Source organism: Pseudonaja textilis, chromosome 1, assembly GCF_049901715.1.
Source record: "Pseudonaja textilis isolate UNSWEBS1 chromosome 1, rPseTex1.2, whole genome shotgun sequence".
Lineage (NCBI taxonomy): Eukaryota > Metazoa > Chordata > Lepidosauria > Squamata > Elapidae > Pseudonaja > Pseudonaja textilis.
In genome coordinates, this window is record NC_141990.1 from 148896873 (window position 1) to 148917780 (window position 20908).

Here is a 20908-nt window from a genome sequence, read left to right on the forward strand (position 1 = left end):
TAGTTGTAATTGGGTACAATAGTGTATTGGGGACCAATAATAACAAATGTCATCAGCCTTTGTCTCAGCTGTAGATGATATTCAAAAGAACAAATAAAACAGAGCAGGATCAATGATTGCAAGGCTAGGTAAAGGATAAAAAGATCAATGAAAAAATGTGATTTATTACTATAATTTAAAGTATTATATATAAAGAAAGATTGTTGTGCAGTACCGTTGAGAGAAATTATGAGTAAATAGAGGATGTGATATTTTTCTCACAGCTACAGCATTGTAATAACTGTCAACAGATAGCTTTCCTCGAAATTGCTCTTTGAGTAAAAGGTATTGTGCTGGATTGGCTTTAGAACTCTTTTGTTCATGATTTAGTTAAAAATTTCTTCCTAAACCATTGAAGGGGTCTCTTTCTACGTTTTATTCTTTATTCTTTTTACTCTCTATCACAGTACTTTCTTATGTCTAAGGATATTTACCCATATAGTATAACTGTGTTACTATTACCTTTCTCATCTTTTCTATTCCCTTCTGATATTGGTATCTTATGATTATATTACTTTGTTGTTTTTATGTACATTGAGAGTTTATGCACTGGAGATAGATTCCTTGTGTATTCACTGACACTTGGCCAATTCTATATTCTATTCCTATATTGTTATATTCCTGTATTCCTGTCCTGTCCTATCCTATCCGTTTTGTATAGTAAAGGCATGCATAAAATAGATTTTTTCGAATGCCAAACAAACATGCCACATTCTGGTAAACCACTCTGATCAATCATGATACAAAGAATCACAAGCCAAAACACTTTATGAGTTTTAGCCAAAAACAAAATCTAGAGCATTCTTAGACTGATTTGATGGTGTGAGTGGGGAAAACACTCAATTTCTTTCCTCAAAAACTCCTTAAATGGGATATTCTACCAGCCTGTCTCTCCTTTGCTCTTTCCACTCTGCTCAGCTTCTGCCAATGTCCTTGATTTTTTTTCTTGTTTGTATTGTTGGAGAACAACTTTACAACAATTCCAGCTTCACTGTATCGGGACCAAATACTGATGTTTTGCTTTAGGCATGAGCTACCTAAAATTGAAAAAGTCCACAAACTACTCTACTGTGAAGGGTGAAGATCAACAATGTTGTAACATGCTAAATTTTGGAATTTTCATTAGGATATTTGGACTCAGTTCCTTGCTCAAGTATGAAACAGTGGCTTTATGATAGTCATTTTCTCTTAATTCAACCTCTGTTCAAAAGCAGATGTGAAGACAAAAAAGGAGGGCTGTAAAAATTACAATATTATGAATGTTGTCACCAGTGTATTTGTCTGATTGCTAACATGCTGCCTTCAGGCATAATCATGTTTGTTCTATTGTTCCATTTTAATGAGAGGAATTCTACTGAGTTCTCATATGAGTACTAACTGTTCTTGCTTAGCACTTATGCAAAAAGAAAAGGAGTAAGTTTCTTGAACTGGCTTCGTTATGGAATATGATAATTGACTTAGAACAAAATGTAGCATTTATTGATGCAATGGGTAAAGTTGGAGGAACAAGGGGAGCAAGTAATGGAGAACTAATAATGAATGTTTTTATTTGCAAAATTGCTGCCAATTATACTTGTATTCTTAGATTTTCCATGCCACTAATCAAAAACTATATCAGATTTTAAACTGCGTTTTAGTAATTTTCTTACAGTCTTACAAGTACCTTGACAATAAATTCATAGTTATTGCTCTGAATATATTGATCCAGTTACTTTGTTGCCTAGCTATTAGACCTAATGTAACAGGAATAGAAGTAGCTTTTTCTCAATATTTTGTAATATTTTTAGATTCCTTGAATTATTATATGAACCTACACTGAGAGATTTGTCACTTTTTTTTTCTTATTCAGGTGTTAACCGAAAAGAAAATCTCATAACTGTGTTACATCATTCTTTGTTAAAAGTTAATTCATTACTAAGAAACAGAGTTACTTAGTAATGAGAACATGTACTAGGGAATCTCAGGGTTTGCAAAAATACAATTTTGTGTGTGTGCACGCTGCCGTGCATATAAAATTTGCGCCCCTCAGATCAATCACAGTATGTTTTATTAATGTGGGGAGGTGGGAGCAGCAGGCAAGTAGGCTCTCTGCTTAACTAAGATTAAATTAACCTATTCTAATTATTACCTGCTTTTAAGGCTATTTTTCTATCATATCTCAGTGTTCAAATTTTTATTTTTAAGCCCTTTACATTTTTGAAATTTTTGCAGTGTGATCACTAATCCATTTTTAGTTATATTTCAGCTATGGTTTAGCTGTATTTTTAAAAAGCCCGAGCTGGACCACAGCTATAGGAGGGCCTTGCTGCTGTTTCTTTGTTGTTGTTGTTCTAAAGATCTTACTCCTTTAGCTGGAAGTTTAGCAATGCCTAGCTTTGATGTGATTTCTATTATCTGATTTATTCTATTTTTATCCACTATTTTTATTATTTTATCATTTTTACTTACTCATGTTCCCTGTTCTGTTGGAAGGGCAGGATCCTTGGTATACTAGTGAGGAGCTCTGCCATTGTTTGCATTAGGACTCGTTTCTTCTCGACTCCCAATTCCTTTTCCTCTGGATTTAGGACTTGTTTCAGTGACTAGACTCTATGCTATATTACACAGCTACTCCTCTATTGTGCTACTTAATATAATGAAGACAAGGAAAAGGAGCAGATCTCTCATTGACAAGGTTCCTCAACCTTCTCTGAAGCAATCCAAGATTGAGGACTTTGTTTTAGCTCGGCCTCTCGGTTTGAAAGCTCCTGCTCTCTTTGTCTGGCTGCTGCCAGTTGTCGTGATCTTCTGATGGTTGAGGGCGTCGCGCCCCCCAAGTTGAGAACAAAGGCTTATCTAAAACTACGGCCCCCAACCAATCCTTAAATGAGCCTACCCTTACAGAACTTTTGGCTCAGCAATGTTTCTTGGTTGCAGAAACTACAGCGAGCGTTCAGCTCCAGCTTGATAAAATAATAAGTACTTTAAACCAGTGGCCCCCAACCTTTTTTGTGCCACGGCCCGGTACCGGCATCACAAAATGATCCACGGCCCGGTACCGGCATCAGCACACATGACAAGGCAAGGCGAGCCGAGCGACCGACCAGCCAGCCGTCCCCCGCTTCTCCCTGCCACCTTCAACCTTTGTCGATGGGCTTCGCTTCGGGACGGCTTCGGGACGGTCGCTCGGTTCGCCTTGCCTTGGGTGCTGAAAGAATCCTCGCGCCTTAGTTTCATTTGAAGCCCCCCCCCTTCGATGAAACTAAGGCGCGAGGATTCTTTCAGCACCCAAACACCGCTTTCCAACCGGAAAAGCTCACCCGGAAGCACTTTCTCGTCAAACAAGATGGCGGCGCCCAGCAAACCGGCGGCCCAGTAGGAAATGTTCCATGGACCGGTACCGGTCCACGGCCCGGTGGTTGGGGACCCCTGCTTTAAACTACTTAGTTTCCTGGACTACCAGTGGGTGCCCTGGGTTGACCGCTTGGCAGCCTGATGTGGCGGCAGGGTTCTCCCTGCCAAGCCTCAGCAAAAGCACTGGCCAATGTAATGGTTCGAACCTTACATTGTTTGACGCAAACAGTCATCTAGTCTTACAGTCAAAGCAGGTGACCCTCATCATTAATCCCATTAATGGCAACTTACCTCACTGGGGTTCAATACAGCTGGCGAGGGGCCATATATTACAGTTATTGGGTCTAAAAGCTGATGATTTGTAGAAGGTTGAACTTTTACCCTCTCCTGAATACTGCACGAGAGTGCTACTCAGTTTTGACAACTCCAACACCCCAAAACTATTTTTCAGAAGAGGATCCCTGTTAAGATCCTTCAGCATTCTGCCAAGAAGAGTCTTCAAAGATATGTCGATTAAGCCACTCTTGAGTAATTGACTATTTGTGAGTGGCAGGAGATTTATTGCCCCCAAAAGATCCTCAGCAGCACATATTAATGTGCCAACCTTGAATGCCATCTCGGATACTACATCACGTACTAATTATACACCTATACCTGCAAAACCTCCAGTTGGCATCCTCTCAGATGGCAGCCTGACTGTTCCTCCTATAACCGGACAAATTAACCCCCCGCAGCGAGTAACATCTTACCAGGAAGCTTCCCTTGACTTGATCAGCTGAGAAGAAATGGCCCCAAAGAAAGCGACACCAGCCCAGGGCACCCAAGGTTCCTTAGTAAATAAGCCCCAGGTCAGTGCCTCTGGGATTCCGCCTATTTATGAGACTGACTTATTTCAAGACAATTTCTGGAACCAGGAGGAGACACAGCTCTTCGACTCCTTTTCCGCGCTTCCACAACCAGAAAGGGCCCAAATCATAAAGCGTCTGGATGCAGTTAAATCCAAGCTCTGGAGTCTTTCACTACCTGATAAGGATTCCCTTGGACTCCAGGGAGTCTATACTGATTTACCAACGGAAGCTCCCTTGGCGCTCTCTCCAGAATGTCTAATTTGTAAATTTGAAGATCCAGGGCTACTTCAAACTCTGTCTGTTGATGCTGCTGAATGCTTGCCAGCTAAGCAACCAATTAATGCCACAAGTATGAACTGGAGTGCACTTAGAGCCCTACAGCCCCATGAACAAGGTTCGCCTCCCCTCCCTTCTTCCCTGCCTTTGCCTCCTAAGAGGATGACCCTGCCACTTAACAACGTATCTTTTTGGATCCGAAGGGTGCTCTGGGAAAAATTAATCACACAGAATGACTATTAAATCTGGCAAACAAACAAACATACCCTGCACACTTAAGTGCCTTTTGTGGAACATAGCAGGCTGGGGGAGAAGGTGTGGTTTCGCAGAATTCGCCAACTATATTCACTCATTTGATGTGGTTCTGCTTCAGGAGACCTGGGCATGCGATAAGATATCCCTTACAGGGTTTACGGTCATTTCCTTGGCTGCCACCAGACAACCTATGACAGGAAGGCCTAAGGGTGGTCTAGCTTGCTTGGTCTCTACTTCTTTGAAAGTGGAGACAGTGGAGCTGCCCCCCTGTGACTCTTTAGCTATGGAGCTCCTAATTAAGAGAGGACACAGCAAACTGTTAGTGTTCAACGTTTATCTTCCCCCGATGATGAGGCAAGCTGATACTAAGGCTCAATGGGGTGTGCTGGAGAATTACATTACTTGTATGGAAACTAAATTCCCAGCACTGTACATCCTTATAGGGGGTGACTTTAATGCCCGATTGGGAGTCCAAGTTCCTCCATCGATTGAGGCACTCTACTCCCAAGAAACCCTCCAGGCCATAGGACACCTGATTTCAGCCAGACATTCTAAGGATGAATTAACAAATTTTGCTGGCATTCAGTTAGCCCTTTTAGCAGCCCAACACAGTAAGATAATTCTTAATGGGAATACCCTAGGTGATCTAGCTGGTGAGTTTACTTTTAGTTCCTCACATGGGAGTAGTGTTATTGATTTTGTGCTGGTATCCCAGCTTCTTAGAAAGGCAGTCCGTGCTTTTTATGTGGACTGCCTTACGGAGAGCGACCACTACCCCCTGGTTACAATCATTGGGCTTTCCTCAAATATCCATCTTCCTAGGGGTCCCCAGATATTAGATCCCTATGTGGCCTTGTATACAAGGAGGATCAAATGGTCTTAGCAATTATTGTTCCAGTTTTTAAACAAGGAAATAGGAACAACCCAGCTGACTATCACCCCATAAGCCTGCTCTCCATCATTGGAAAACTGTATGCTAAATATCTCCAATGTAGACTCCTCACTTGGGTTGAGGAGTCCAATATTATTGATGCTGAACAGATTGGGTTTAAAGTGGGCTGTGCCACACTGGATCACTGCTTTGTCTTAGCGCACCTGGTCGATAAATATACTATCATACCAGGTGGCAAACTTTTTACTGCTTTTATTGACCTAAAGTCAGCGTTTGACTCAGTCGCTAGGGGACTGTTGTGGTGAAAACTGCTCAAAAGTTCTATCGATAGATGTCTTCTGTTCCTAATTAGATCCTTGTACAACCAGACTTCTAGTCAGGTCAGGTGTGGTTTGCAGGGAGAACTTTCAAATCCTATCCCAATTAAGAACTGAGTAAGGCAGGATTGTGTTCTGGCTCCTCTTTTGTTTAATTTATTCTTATCTGACTTGGCCTTTCACATTGGACATATTGAGTCCCACGCCCCAAAGCTGTCAACTACGAAGATCCCGCTTCTCCTTTATGCTGACGATGTGGCCCTCCTTTCATTGTCAAGGCCAGGTCTGAAAAGTTTACTTTCTCCATTTGGGTCTTACTGTGCTGAGAAGCACTTGTCCATTAATTATGACAAATCCAAAGTATTGGTGTTCTCTAGAGCCCAGAAATTGTATAACTGGGCTATCAGTGGTAATGCTGTTAAGCAGGTTTTCCATTTTAAGTATTTAGGTATTCAATTTCAGAACACCAGTGCTTGGACTAGACATCGAACCCAGGTGCTGAATTTGGCCTCCTGTAGTCACCAGCAGATTTTAAGATTTTTTTATATCCAAGGAGGCCAGTTTATTCCTTCTGCTCTGCATATTTACAGAGCCAAACTCTTTACGGAATTCCCATATGGTTACTGGGCTTCAAGGATTGTATTGAAAGAACCCAGGCTGTTTTTCTTAGAAAACTTCTGGGTCTTCCTCCTTGTGTTGGTTTTGCTCTGATGTACCTGAAACTGGGCACTTGATCAATCGAATGTATGGCGTGGATTAACACCTTTAAATGGTGGTTTCGGGTGCTCTTTCTGGCAGTTCCTGGTAGCTAACCTCTGCCTAGAGTTTGCTGACTCTCATATTTCTCGTTGGGAGAGGGAGCTGATGAAGAAATTACACCTGCTAGGTTTTACAGGGGATGCCCTGGGAGATTATGGCCTTAAGGACGTCCACTTTTGGGTAGTCCAACGGCTTGTGGACATTGACTTGCAATATCTATGAGCAGAGCTAACAAAACTTGCTCCCCTCTGATCTTCAGCCAATTTAATAATTACGGACTGAGGATGGCTTCCTATTTTTACACTCTAACCATTCCCAAGTATAGAAGAGCTCTCTCCCTAGCTCGCTTTAATGTCTTGCCCTCATCACTACTGGATGGGCGATTTAAGAGGCTCCCGCTTAATGAGCGACTATGTCCCTGTGACAGAGCTGAGGTTGAAACGGTGGAGCATGTCCTTTTCTATTGCCCTATGTATAAGACAGGCAGATCTAAGTTACTGTCTCTCCTTGAAACAGACCCTTCTAGACCCAATGTTAGTAATTTGTTCTTACATTGTCTAGGGGATGGCTCCTCATATATCACTTCTTTGGTTTCCAAATTTTTGTGGGGAGCTGTAACCATCAGAGGAGAACACTGTGATTCCCCTTGGTCAGGTTTTTGGTGACCAATTGTTCATGATTAATTTTCCCATGTTCTTCTTTTGTTGTACTTGTGTTTTGGTCTGTGACCGCAAATAAAGTCTTATTATTATTATTAATGTTATTATTTCTTTCAGAGAAATTGTTGCTGTATTTAGCAACATTCAAATATCGTGTGTCAAATGAGTAAAAAGTGTTTAGAAGAAAATTAACCAATTCAAACATTTAATGTATATAATACATTGTCTACAGATGTGTATTTTATTAGAGATCCTACTTGCATTTATTTATTAAGATTAATATCCACATTGACTTTTATTAGGAAAAAATATTTACAGTATCCAAGCAGTCCTTACTTAACAGCCTTAATTGGGACTAGCTATTTTGCTGCTGAGTGAAGCGATCATAAGATAACATATAATGACTGTAATGGTGGTTACGTAAATGTAGGATCTGCAAAGATCATAAATGTTGTAAATTGGTTGCAAAGTTAGTTTTTCAGTAGTGGTTGCTGAACGTGGTCAATAAACAAGGACTACCTATAATGTTATTTGATTTATATTATGAATTGACGTTATATTTATATTATATATACGACTTCAGCAACTGAGTGGTCAATATCTGGAATAATCTACCTGACTGTGGTTTCTTCCCCAAACCCCAAAAACTTTAACCTTAGATTGTCTACTACTGACTTCACCCCTTTCCTAAGAGGTCTGTAGGCTGCGTGCTTACCATCCCTGTCCTATTGTTTCTTTTATCTTTTTATTTTTCTTATATGTATCCATGTATTCATAACTATGTTTTTTTACTTATACCTATCATCTTGTAAGCAATTGACAAAAATAAATAAATAAATAAAATTTAATGAATATCTCTTATGTATTTAATTATCTAAGAGAAAGCAGATATACTGATTGATTTAGATCAGCTTGAAGCAATCTGCTTCAAATTGTTTTTAGCATTGAGACAATTGTGTGGTCATTACCCAATTAAATAGATATTGTGCGAGCTGCTGTTTGCTATGTTTGTTAACATAGTTCTTTTCCAATGTTCTGGATTGTCAGATAAAAAGATATATGTGCAAAACAAATGAAATGCTAATGAGATACTGATTTAGTGAACCAAAACTGCTTTTAGATTCATGTTTGGAAAAATAGAAGACATTTTTCATAGAATGAGATAGTTTAACTTAATTACTACATTTTTTTGTTTTGCTGAATGAACTATTTTTATTTCCAACAGTTAAAATTATATGTCAATTAATATACTATTGATCTTTTTCCATTTTCCAGTGCTTTAGTTTAATTTCATATGATTTTATCCTGGTATATTGATAAACTATGTACAGGCCTTTGTGTCCCGTATATTTGCTTTGTTTCTTAATTTCCACAAGCCATAATTAAGACAGTAAGTCTATAGTTTCTGCAATTATGGGGGGAGCTTTAGAGCAAGCTGCCATGTTAAGTACAAGCAAGTGTTAGGTAGCTGCTACTGAATATAAAAAAAATGCAACATCTGATTGCTGAAAGATTGTAATTCCTATATTAAACAATATTGAAGCTGTAGTTTAATATCTTTCCTTATTTTTTGTTCTGACAAGAGAAGTAACGGCTTTGATTCAGATTATTTGTACATAATTGGTAGCAATAATAATATGGTCCCTAGAGGTCAAAAGCAACTTTATGGCATGTAATAAAAATATAAAATTATGACATAAATAAAAATGACACCATCTTAAACACTTATAAAATATATAAAAGAAACTTGAAATCTCTTTCTATCACATATTTCCTTTCGAGTATGTTTAATATTGTGCAGTGTTTTATTACATTTATATACTGTAACATTCCATATATACTGTAGTGGTATAATACAATAAAAACTACCAAACTCATAACAGAAAAACAGAATAAAAATGAAATAAACTTCTTAAAAATGTCAAACTTTTGTAAATTATTATAACCACATAATAATAAGGGACATGTTAGTGGCAGTTCTTAAATGCTGTTCTGAGTAATTCAGATTTTAAGGCGTTTTTTAGGGTCAGGAGCTATCCAGATTTCTAAACAATCAAATTTAAATAAATTTTGAATGGAATTGTATAAAATTATTAACACATTTCTCAAATTTCTAGTTAAGGCACAGGATCTTCTGTTCTTAACATGAATTAGATAAATTTAATAGTTCTGGTGCAGTTTTGTTTAAAATACTCCCAATTGCACACTTGTACGATCACATTTAAGCTTAACTAACGTATATATAACATGTTGTATCCTGAGCAAAAAACAAACAAAACAAATTTCTTCTCCAAGTAATCCCGTTTCCTCACTTTAGAAATAGAAATATATCCTCCTAATTGGTTATTGAAAAGTAAGAATTTTACTAAAACAGTGTATGCTGAAATAGAATTATAGAGCCATTTAGGCAAATCCCCTGCTATTATAATCCTTAAAAAAAAACCCTAAAAACTCTGTACAAGACTCCTTGATTTGTCCAATCAATGAGACTCTAAATTCCCAAAGTAATTAGTTCCAGCTTAATTGCTTTTGTTTGTAGACCGCATTGCCTAATATTCCATCAGAATCGGTTATTTTACATCCGATATCCATTTATAGTAATTAATGCCTTCTCTTCTGGAACAATAGCAAATGTATCCTGTTCTTTCATGTGAAACTTTTTGTCAGAAACCATAATTTATTTCAATTTCTAGCAATTTCCATTCATACCCTTGGATAATGCTGCTTTTTCCCAAGATACCATATGCAGGCATTTTTTGACTTACAACCATAATTGAACCTGGAATTACAGTCATAAATTGTTGTGGTTGTTATGGCCTTTTTGTGGTTCCCTGGCCATTTTTTTTTTGCTGGAAATTGAAATTGTATTAGTGTATCTTAAAGTTGTATATGGTTTTAGCTGCCACATCATACTGCTGATTAATACCAAATCAAACAGCAACTAGAAATCCAAGATCCTATTCATATATGATATTGCTAAGACAGACCTGTTCTATTCATGAAGATTCATTTTTTCCAGAAATGGAAAAAAAACCCATATTTTTCTAAATATCCATTCCTTATTGTCAACTTGTTGAGAATATTTTGAACTTTATGAGGTCTAAATATTAGCTAACTCACCCCATTTTATCTTTAGCAACTTTTATTAAACAGTGTCTTGCATTGCTTCATTAAAGTCATTTTAAAAAGATAGAAAAGGTATATATTTCAGGAACATGAATGTGGCAACACAAAGGCATGCATCACCTCTACAAACTTGTCTTCTGAAACTGATGAAATGTGAACAAAATATGATAAAGAGAGGCCATGGAATAGGAGACAAGGAATGAATCTCCAAAGAAGAGATGAGGGTGCAGCTATTATCTGCAAAATGGCAAAGAGGAGAGTTGATGATTCCTTATTATGAGGAGCAGATTGGTTTGTGAATAAATCTTCTGAAGTAAAGATTTGTGTGTTGTAAAAAGTTTTTCTGTAATTTGGTTGAGTAACATAATTGAAAAATAACTCTCCTTGCCCTGGCCGCCAGAAAGAAATAAAAACAATGGAAAGGAAATAGACGTTCCACTGTGCATTAAAAGTATTCATTCAGAAATCTAATAGAATGGATATGTTGATACTATAGATGGAAGAATAAAAAGAAGTAACACTGTTGATTATGTCTACTGTGAGCTTATGGAAACAAGGAGAAATAAATTATATTTCCCAAAAACAAACTACAGATCTTTCCATGTTATGTGAAATTATAGTTATTGGGGGATTATATCTTGGGAGAGAAGCTCTGCCAAGTGTGATCCTTCCAGGAATTCCTGACCTTTCTTGTTAACAATTTTCTCCTTCAGAGATTGAAGGAAGACACAAGAGGATCAGCTATTCTACACTAAGGGAAGACTTAGTCAATGAAGTAAATGTAGCAACAGCATTTGGGGATAGTGATCATGCAAAGGTAAGAGTTCTTGATTTCAGGGAAAATCAAACTAAGTCTAGTTGAAAGCATTATCTTGGACATTTTAGTAAAAGAATTTTAATAAACTAAATATACTAAGATTTCATGGCAGGAGAGGTTTATGGAAAAAAGAGATTATTGGGTGGAGGGGACAGAATTTCAGTGAGGTAAACATAGAGGATAGCAGAGGAACCCATTATACCTGCATGAAGTTTAGTGAAAATAAAAATTAAGGAGCTGAAAAGAACAACTGATCATCAAGGAAGAGTATACTGAGATAGTACAGAATTATAGACACCAGGCAGATTAAAACTTCAGCTAGATTCAAAATAAAAGGAAGATAAACGATTCAGAACAGTTGCTCAGAATAGATGGCAGTAGGCTAAGAAAGAAAAGGTGGAACAACAGCCTTTCTACTTTGGCTCAAGCTTCCCTAATAAAAAGATGTATGTGCTGTTAGATGATTTGAAGAGCAAGATAGAAGGACAGGAACTGAAGTTTGAGGTAGATGGAGTCAAAGTCAGGAAACACTGCTTATTTAAAATTTAGTTTTGATCTTCTGATCTGAATGAAATTCAAATGCGAGTGGAACTTACTGATTATTTGGCTGAACCTTCATATAGTCCTTGAGAAATTTGTGAATGACTACATGGCTAGAGTAGGGTAAATGCCACCCTTATTTTTAAAAAGATGCCAGTAAAAATACGTTTTGTTCACACATTCTCCAGAAGTAATGTTAAAATCATTTTTTTTTTTCAAAAGGTGCAGTTTTGGAGGGAGAAAAAAGTGACATTTTTACGACTTAAACTCATGAGACTAATGTTTAAAAGTTTGCGAATCCTTTGAATGTTCAATATTTTTGCACAAAGATGACCTAAAACCTGATCTGTTCTCCATGCAAGTCTTAAAAATAGACAAAGAGAACTCAATTAACAAATGAGTCAAAACATTATACTTGTTCATTGACATTGTGGAAAATTATCTAAAGCTATATATTGGTTCGTGGCAAAAGTATGTGAATCTCTTAAGGTTATCAATTTATTTGAAGGGGAAATGGAAGTCAGATGTTGCAATCAATAGGAGTGATGGCATGTGTTTAAAAGGGGAAGGTGATGCGATGGACGTATAATAATGCAGCAGGTTCTTAGGAAAGAGGAACCCTTCCAAGAGTGGTGGTGAGACAGAAGATAGCACCATTCAGAACTGGATCATGGGAAGAAGAGATTTAGGTTAGCCAGTCGCTAAAATCTCCCCGAGTTTATCCATTAGGATAGGGTAGTAAAGGCAAGATTTTGTCTATATGGGGTATGCAAATAAAGAATTAAACTTGGCTGGGTGGTTTTATGTCAATCTTGGGTAGGCCTGATAATAAACAAAATGAAACTCAGATGTGAGTCCTGCCTTATTTAAGCAGCAGAATTCTATATAATCAAAATCTTCACAACACAGATGACATTTTAGGTCAGATTTATGCAGAAATGTTGAAAATTCAGAAAGTTTCACAGACCTTTAAGCACCACTGTGTATTCTTTAAAAAAAAATGGTTCTGCATGGTTTTGCGTTCATACGGTATTCAAGTAAAAGCTCCCAAAATTTGCTTTATGCACAAACAGATGCCCTAGTTATCAATAAATCTCATGCTTTTAAAGTTTAATGAGCTAAGCTAATTACATCATGTCATACCTAACCAAGTAATCAAGACACATATTTATTTTCAGTTTTGTAAGAAATGTTGTGCTTAAAGTTCTGAATCTTAACAAGCTTATGTAATTGCACAGAGTCACAGCTCAGCAAGAAACATTACAATATACTCCTACTTTTTCTGTGCTGTAAGCAACGTTACTAGTTTATATGTGTCTATATGTGAATTCTTTTCCAATAGAATATGGTTTTATATATATAGTTGAGTTTTTGTCAAAAGTGATATATTGTTCAAAATACATTCAACTACACACAGATGTTTCAGCTGAAACTTGATAAAATAAAAATAAGTAATTTGCATTTAAATTATTTTTCCTCTTTACAATAGAAATAAATCTATTAGCCTGCAACTGAAAGTTTCATGGAGATAGGAGCTAGCAGAAGTAAAGCCCCTTCCTTCCTTCCTTCCTTCCTTCCTTCCTTCCTTCCTTCCTTCCTTCCTTCCTTCCTTCCTTCCTTCTCCCCCTTCCCTCCCTCCCCTCCCTCTCCTCTCCTCTCCTCTCCTTCCTTTCCTTTCCTTTCCTTTCCTTTCCTTTCCTTTCCTTTCCTTTCCTTTCCTTTCCTTTCCTTTCCTTTCCTTTCCTTTCCTTTCCTTTCCTCCCTTCCTTCCTCCCCTTCCTTCCTTTCCTCCCCGCCTCCTTCCCTCCCACCCATATTCCTATTGAATGGGTCTGGATATGATATAAGAGACTGAGAGACAAAGGCAAAACACAATCTAATCTTTAAGGATTCTCCAGTCAGCATTGACCATCTTGTTCAGGTGAATTTTCTTACCTTGATAGGATGACTAAAAGGCGATTTAGATTTTGATATCATTCATATGCATTTTTCTTTGTTATCAGTCACAATATGTAATATAAATGAGTTGTTAGATTTAAATTTCTAAGCCATGACATTTTCAGTGTGTTTTGTTCCAGTTTTTTTAGGATTGATATCAAGGGACACAAGGATGAAAAATCATATGGACATTTGGGTATATTCAATGCAATCCATCTTCCAGAAGACAAAGACCTTCCCTCTTCTTTCATGATATGTTGGCCAGCATGTCCTGCAAATGTGCTGAGGAAGAGAATTGGGGGAACTTTTCTTTCAGAAGGAGAACACTGACGTTTCATAGAGGAAAAGAAAAAAATAAATAAAGAGAAGGCAGTCTTCTGCTTTAAATTAAACCCAACAAGACCTTTCCATAGTGATCCCAAATCATTTGGGAGGGGGTCACCTTTCCTGGTAATCCAGCAGGCCCCACTTTTAGCCTTCTGGATATCAATAAAGAACTGACTCTTCCTCCAGGCATTAAGGTAGAGTGACATGGGAGCCTGCAGATTGTTTATTGGGGGCATCCCAGAAGGATGGCCGAAACACAAAGTTGTGGTTTTTTTATTATTATTTTTTGTATGTGTTTGTGATTTTATTGCTGCAAGATGGGCAGCCTTACAATTTTTTTAAAATTAAATAAACAAACAATAATATTTATTTTTAAGAGTAGCACGTAATATGCAACATCATCCAACATTTTACCCGTGTTGGAAGTTATATGGTGTCATTTGATTGAATTTATTTTTGGTTTGCTATATTTACTTACGTAATTATGTTACAATTTTGGGTGATAGTTATGTTGTATATCTGTGCTACAGGTTTGTGTTTATATGAACCATAAAAATGATTATCATATGTACATACTACATATAATAAAATTACATATCTTTTTGTGTGTAATTTTATGACAAAATATGATAGAATTTTAGGTAAAAAATATTTATTGAACCAGATTAAAAATTGGTTTTCTTAAGAAAAGTATTCTAGGATTCACTATTAGGAGTCATATGAATCGAAGAATTTGCAGAAGTATTATATTGTTTAGGATAGCAATATCTGTACAATGTTAGTTTGATATATTTAATTTAGTAGATTTGTGATATGACAGAAAAATCTGATTTTGACTTTGCCCTGAACAACTGACAAAGCCTGTTGTTTGGTAAATCAGTGTGTACATTTTTCGTACATTTTCCACATGCCTAAATCCAATATTCTGTTTTAACAGGTGCTAAACTCAGATACACCTTTCCCCATTAGTCTACTAAATTGAGAATGTATTTTTATTGCTATAAAGCTCTAAAAAAATTTAGAGCAGTAAATAAAAAGAAGAGTAAGCATTTCAGCTTATTTCTTCAAAAATAATATATTTCTTTCTGAGGGATTCATTCAAAATAACAGGATAACAGAGTTAGAAGGAACCTTGGAGGTCTTCTAGTCCAACCCCCTGCTCAGGCAGGAAACCCTACATATTTTCAGACAAATAGTTGTCCAATCTCTTCTTAAAAACTTCCACTGCTGGAGCATTCACAATTTCTGGAGGCAAGTTGTTCCACTGATTAATTGTTCTAACTGTCATGAAAATTCTCCTTAGTGCTAGATTGCTTCTCTCCTTGATTAGTTTCCACCCATGGCTTCTTGTCCTGCCCTCAGGTGCTTTGGAGAATAGCTTGACTCCCTCTTCTTTGGGGCAGCCCCTGAGATATTGGAACACTGCCATCATGTCACCCCTAGTCCTTTTTTTCATTAAACTAGACATACCCAATTCCAGAAACCATTCTTTATATGTTTTAGCTTCTGATCCCCTAATCATCTTTGTGTCTCTTCTCTGCACTCTTTCTAGAGTCTCAACATCTTTTTTTACATCATGGTGACCAAAACTGGATGCAGTATTCCAAGTGTGGCCTTACCAAGGCGTTATAAAGTGGTATTAACACTTCATGTGATCTTGATTCTATCCCTCTGTTAATGTAGCCTAGGGCTATTTTGGCTTTTTTGGCAGCTGCAAATGCTTTTTTGGACATTCACAGGTGAAAATTTTATATAGGTTTTTTTGAATAACAGAAAATAGAATCTATTAGTTTTGCAAAATCTCATTAATCTCTATCAGGTGTCCTTAATTGTATTAGCTGTTTCTTTTTTTTTATAAAAATGTTGTTTGCTTATTCTGAATTATTGATTTGTTGCTGTTTTCAAGATAACATAGTTATTGGTTCATGATACAACTGGGGCTGTTTTGCATTTTTGTGTTAAATAATAGTTGCTAGTAAATGTCAATACAGGTAATCCTTGGTTTACAGTGGTAATTGGAACCAGGATTGCCATTGCTAATCCTATGGTCATAAAACACAAAATCACATGACTATAACTATCAGTGACAACAGTGTCAGGAGTCCCAGTTGCCTTCGTAAATCCAAAATGAGCAGGTCATTAAGTGGAAAGTGAAGTGAAGCCCAAAGTACCAAGCATGGAAGGATGCTGAGTGATGGGTGAGGCCCAGGCAGACTGTGTGTGAGTTGGAGGCTGATGAGAGAAATGCCACAGTGCTGTGTGAGTGCAGAAGGGCTGTGAGGTGGAGGGCGTAACATGAGTGCAGAAAGGCCTTGGATTGGACGGTATGGCACAGCATGAGTGCAGAACCCCGTAGGATAGCCAGAATGACTTGTGTCCATTCCTACTAGCTTCCCCATGGACTTTGCTTGTGGGAAGCCAGCAAAAAGGGTTAGAATAGAATAGAATAACAGTTTGAAGGGACCTTGGAGGTCTTCTAGTCCAACCCACTGCTTAGGCAGGAAACCCTACACCACTTCAGACAAATGAATCTCTTCTTAAAAACTTCCAGTGTTGGAATATTCCCAACTTCTGGAGGCAAGTGGTTCCCCTGATTAATTGTTCTAACTGCCAGGAAATTTCTCCTTAGTTTTAAGTTGCTTTTCTCCTTGACTAGTTTCCATTCGCTGCTTCTTGTCCTGCCTTCAGGTGCTTTGGAGAATAGCTTGACTCCCTCTTCTTTGTGACAGTCTCTGAGATATTGGAACACTGCTATCATGTCACCCCAGTCCTCCTTTTTGTAAGACTAGATAAAACCAGTTCCAGCAACCGTTCTTTATATGTTTTAGCCTCCAGTCCCCTAATCATCTTTGTTGCTCTTCTCTGCACAAATGGTTGCAAATGGCAGTCATATGATTTTGACTTCTTGCAACCTCATAATCATGAGCTGGACACCAAAGTGCTAATGATGGTTGGAACTTCAAGTTGTATTTTACCATTGACCAGTTGTATATCACCATTGCTGTAACTTTAAATGGTCACTGAAGAAATGGACAGAAGCCGAGAACTACCTGTATTCTCAATCGAGCTGCTTCGAGCATCCAGTGAGTGGGAGGTGCTCTAGTCTTCACCAATTGCAGGCTGAGCTATAATTGAGGAACGCTCCTCCTCAACCACGTGTCTCCTCCATGCGTTCCCAGTTTTTAGCTTAGCCTCGCAAGAGACAGGCAGCTATAAACCATTATCCTTGGCCGATTCAAGAATTCTATTCATTTTCAGGTTTGCTCGTTGCTTTTTTGCTTCTTTCCTTGGTCCCTGCACTTTTGGGTGTTAGTTTTCTGAGTAAAGGAGCGAAGTTTTGCCCCTCAGGGGGGAGATAGAGGGGTTTTAGAGCCTTTGCTCCCCCCACCCCCCCTTCCCTCTTTCCTGCCATTTCAAGCCATTCCTGCTTTTAAGCAGCGACTTGCGATCACGCTCTCCTTAGCGCGTGTTGTGTCTTCCTCCCCACGAACGCCTTCTCCTAGCCCTCCTTTTTCAGTTCTTCCTTTTTCTGATTGTTTTTTTCTTAAGGGCTATTCCGTCTCTGAGCCTTGCGTCCAGCCCGGTGGCCATTTTTAGATGCACCTCGTGGCGGGCGCCATTTTGCCCTTCTCTACGAAGGCATCAAAGTGGTTTTAATTGCTGCAACGTTGGTAGAGCCCCATAGCAGGCCCTACAAGCCTGTGGGAGCCTTTAGTTCAGAAGGGGTATTGTGGCTCTGTGCCCTGTTGCCCCATTCTAATTGTTGGCATTCCGCAGCCTGCTCAGAGGCGAAGACAGGCACCTACTTCCCAGGTTGTTGGGAGGCGGCCTAGAGGCCTTTACAGATTTTTTTCCTGGAATATTTTTTCGTGTTTATAGTTTGGCCTCAGCGTTCATTTGGTTAAATTGGTTATTTAGAGATAGCTTTTTTCATCTTCCTTTTTCTCTATTTCAAAAACATTTATATTTTATTAATAATTTAGTTCCTTTTTTTTGGTCATTTGGTGCAGTCTTTATTATATACCCTTAGGGGTGTTTTTTTTCCTTTTTTTACAAACAAACAAACAAACAAACAAACAAACAAATAAATATCTATATCTAAAAAAAATTCCAAAAGGGGGATGTGGCTCAACTATAGGATACCCGGTTCCCATTGTGGACCGCATTCCTAGGCGTGCCAACCGCCTTCATATTTAATTTTCCTTGTTTTTCTACCTTTTTATTTGTAATGGAAGAGGAAAATCCCAGAGGGCCTTCCCTAAGTCTAAAACTCACCACCTGCGCAAAAGGGCCAAGGAACCTTCTACAGCCTCTGAGGCGCCACAGAGCTCTGGAAAAGGAGTTTGATAGGCGCTCCAGGGACTCTCATTCTGTAATTCCAGCTTCTATTCCCTCTACCTCTAACCAACCTCCCCCTTTGCCAGAACAGCCTTCTCCCTCCAGGCACAACTCACCTGTCCAGAGCCCCTGAACCACTCAAACTCCTGAGGCGACCTTCACCCCAACCGCTGCTGGCCTACGCCAAGAAGACTCTTCAACTAGCGTCATTCCTGACAGCGTTAAGGAATGGATGCAGCTTGCTATCCATCAGGGGATCACAGAAGGTATGCAACAGTTGTCCAGGACAGCCTCTTGAGCGATGGCACCTGAGATCGATTCTGCCTCCGGAGGACCTCTACCCAGACCGGTGACTCTCCACGGACAGGTATCTTCCCAAGGGGACCTTCCCTTCCCAGAAAGGGAGGAAGAGGAGGACGAGGAAGAGGAAATGGCCTTTGCACCCTACGGGGTAGAGGAAGGGTCAGAGAGGGGGTCCCTCCATTATTCTGAGCCCTTCTCCAAAGTGGAACAGTTGGAAGGGGACATGTCGGAGGATGAGGGCATCTCTCCCGACCAGCCCACCCTTGTAGGCCTGTTCAAGCCTCATTTATTCAAATCATTGCTGTATAAAGCAAATAATATATCAGGCCTAACTCCTCAGCCATCTTCTGATTCCTCGCCAGCAGCCTCTGGGGCCCCAGAGGATGCCATTTTCAGACAGACAGCGGTAGAGGCCGAAGTTGTGCCAGTCCCTCCAATCTTCTCTGATCTAGTGGCGAAACAGTTAGCCTCTTCCGGTCTCCCCACCGCCCCCTCCGGTCAGGACAAGAATTTTTTTAATATTGACGCAGACTTCTCCACCATGCTAGACACCCTCAAGGTGGATGACCCCATTATCAGACTGGCATCCTCGTCTAACCCCACAGACGCTCTGGAAGCCTTAAAGCCGGAGGACAAGAAGGCGGAGATGGCGCTACGACGGGCGCACCAGTTTGATGCTTGGGCCATTCGGTCTGCCACCGCCTCATCCTTTTTTACTAGGTCATCTATTAGGTGGCTTCAACAGTTGAAGCAGCATGTTTCACCATCTAATACTAGGGCCCATCAAGATATTGCAAAACTAACAGCAGTGGCCGAGTTTGTGGCTGATGCAAATTTTCAGTCGGTGAAGTTCTCCTCTCGGGCCATATCCTCTCATGTTATGGCCCGACGGCTGCTTTGGCTTAGGCATTGGCAGGCCGACATAAAAAACAAGTCGAAGCTGGCCTCAGCTCCCATCTCGGGAAATAAATTATTTGGTCCGGCCATGGAACCATTGTTGATGGAGAGCTGGAACAAAAAGAAATTTCTTCCGGCTCTTTTTCGTAGGCAAGAGTCCAGATCCTCTCAGCCCTTTCGAAGGGGCTCCTTCCATACCCCCTTTCAAACTCCCTTCTCCCCCCGTTACCAGAGGTCTCCAACCTTTCGCCCGGCCTTTCGAGACCGGGGTGATTCGGGAGACAGGTCTGGGGGGGGGGTAGCTACAGGAGACCCTTCCGGGGTTCGGCAGGTAAGACTTCCCGCCGTCCAAGATAGGTTTTCAGCCTCCTTGCCCATTGGCGGTCGCCTTAAATTCTTTGCGAGCCAGTGGGAAGCATCCACTTCTGATGCTTGGGTTAAAGACATGGTCCAATTTGGTTTCTCTCTTCAGTTCCGAGTCCTTCCACCCGAACACTTCATGGTTTCTCCCATTTCCAGGGATCATACCAAGCGCGCTCTCCTGGAGACGGCCATTAAGCATCTGTTGGATATTAAGGCCATACAGCCCGTGCCACCTTCGCAACGAGGAGAGGGGTTCTATTCCCTCCTCTTTCTAGTCCCTAAGCATTCTGGGGGTTGGAGGCCCATTTTGGATTTAAAGAGGCTCAATCGTTATATTGTTCGTCATAAATTCAAGATGCATACCCTTCAGTCCATCCTGCAGGGCACCAGGGAAGGAGACTGGCTCACTTCCATTGACCTCTCTGAGGCATATCTTCATATACCCATTCACCCTTCCTTTTCTAGATATCTGAGATTTTATTACAATGGCTGTCATTATCAATATGTAGCCCTTCCCTTTGGGTTAGCTTCGGCCCCCAGGACCTTCACCAAGGTTTTGGCAGCCTTAGCAGCTCACCTCAGGCAACTCCCTGTCCGTATTTACTGCTATCTTGATGACATTCTCATTCTTTCTCCAACCCAAGGCCAAGCTGAGAGGGACACCAGAACCACTCTTTCAGTGCTTCAGGATCATGGTTTCCTTGTAAATTGGGAAAAGAGCCAGCTTACCCCTTCCACTCGAATAGTTCATTTAGGGGCGGTGATTGATTCAGTTGAGAGGAAGGTTTTCCTTTCTCCGGAAAGGTTTGCTAGCATTCAAAGGTCGATTAAGGCCATCAGGCGGGCCAAGAAAGCTACGTTGCTGGACCTATCTAAATTAC

General features: G+C 39.6%; 2 protein-coding genes across 5 annotated transcripts in view; both read left to right on the forward strand.

Annotated features, from left to right (window-relative positions):
• Nucleotides 1-20908, forward strand: part of MACROD2 (mono-ADP ribosylhydrolase 2) — a 1143457-nt gene that overhangs the window by 44551 nt on the left and 1077998 nt on the right. The window lies entirely within an intron of this gene.
• Nucleotides 4729-5634, forward strand: LOC148127860 (uncharacterized). The gene has a single exon (XM_087923651.1). It carries the CDS (start codon nucleotides 4729-4731, stop codon nucleotides 5632-5634), a length of 906 nt encoding a protein of 301 aa, XP_087779777.1.

Excerpts from the sequence above, each read along its gene's own strand:
- LOC148127860 (XM_087923651.1), top strand. The coding sequence starts at position 4,729 with ATGACTATTAAATCTGGCAAACAAACAAACATACCCTGCACACTTAAG.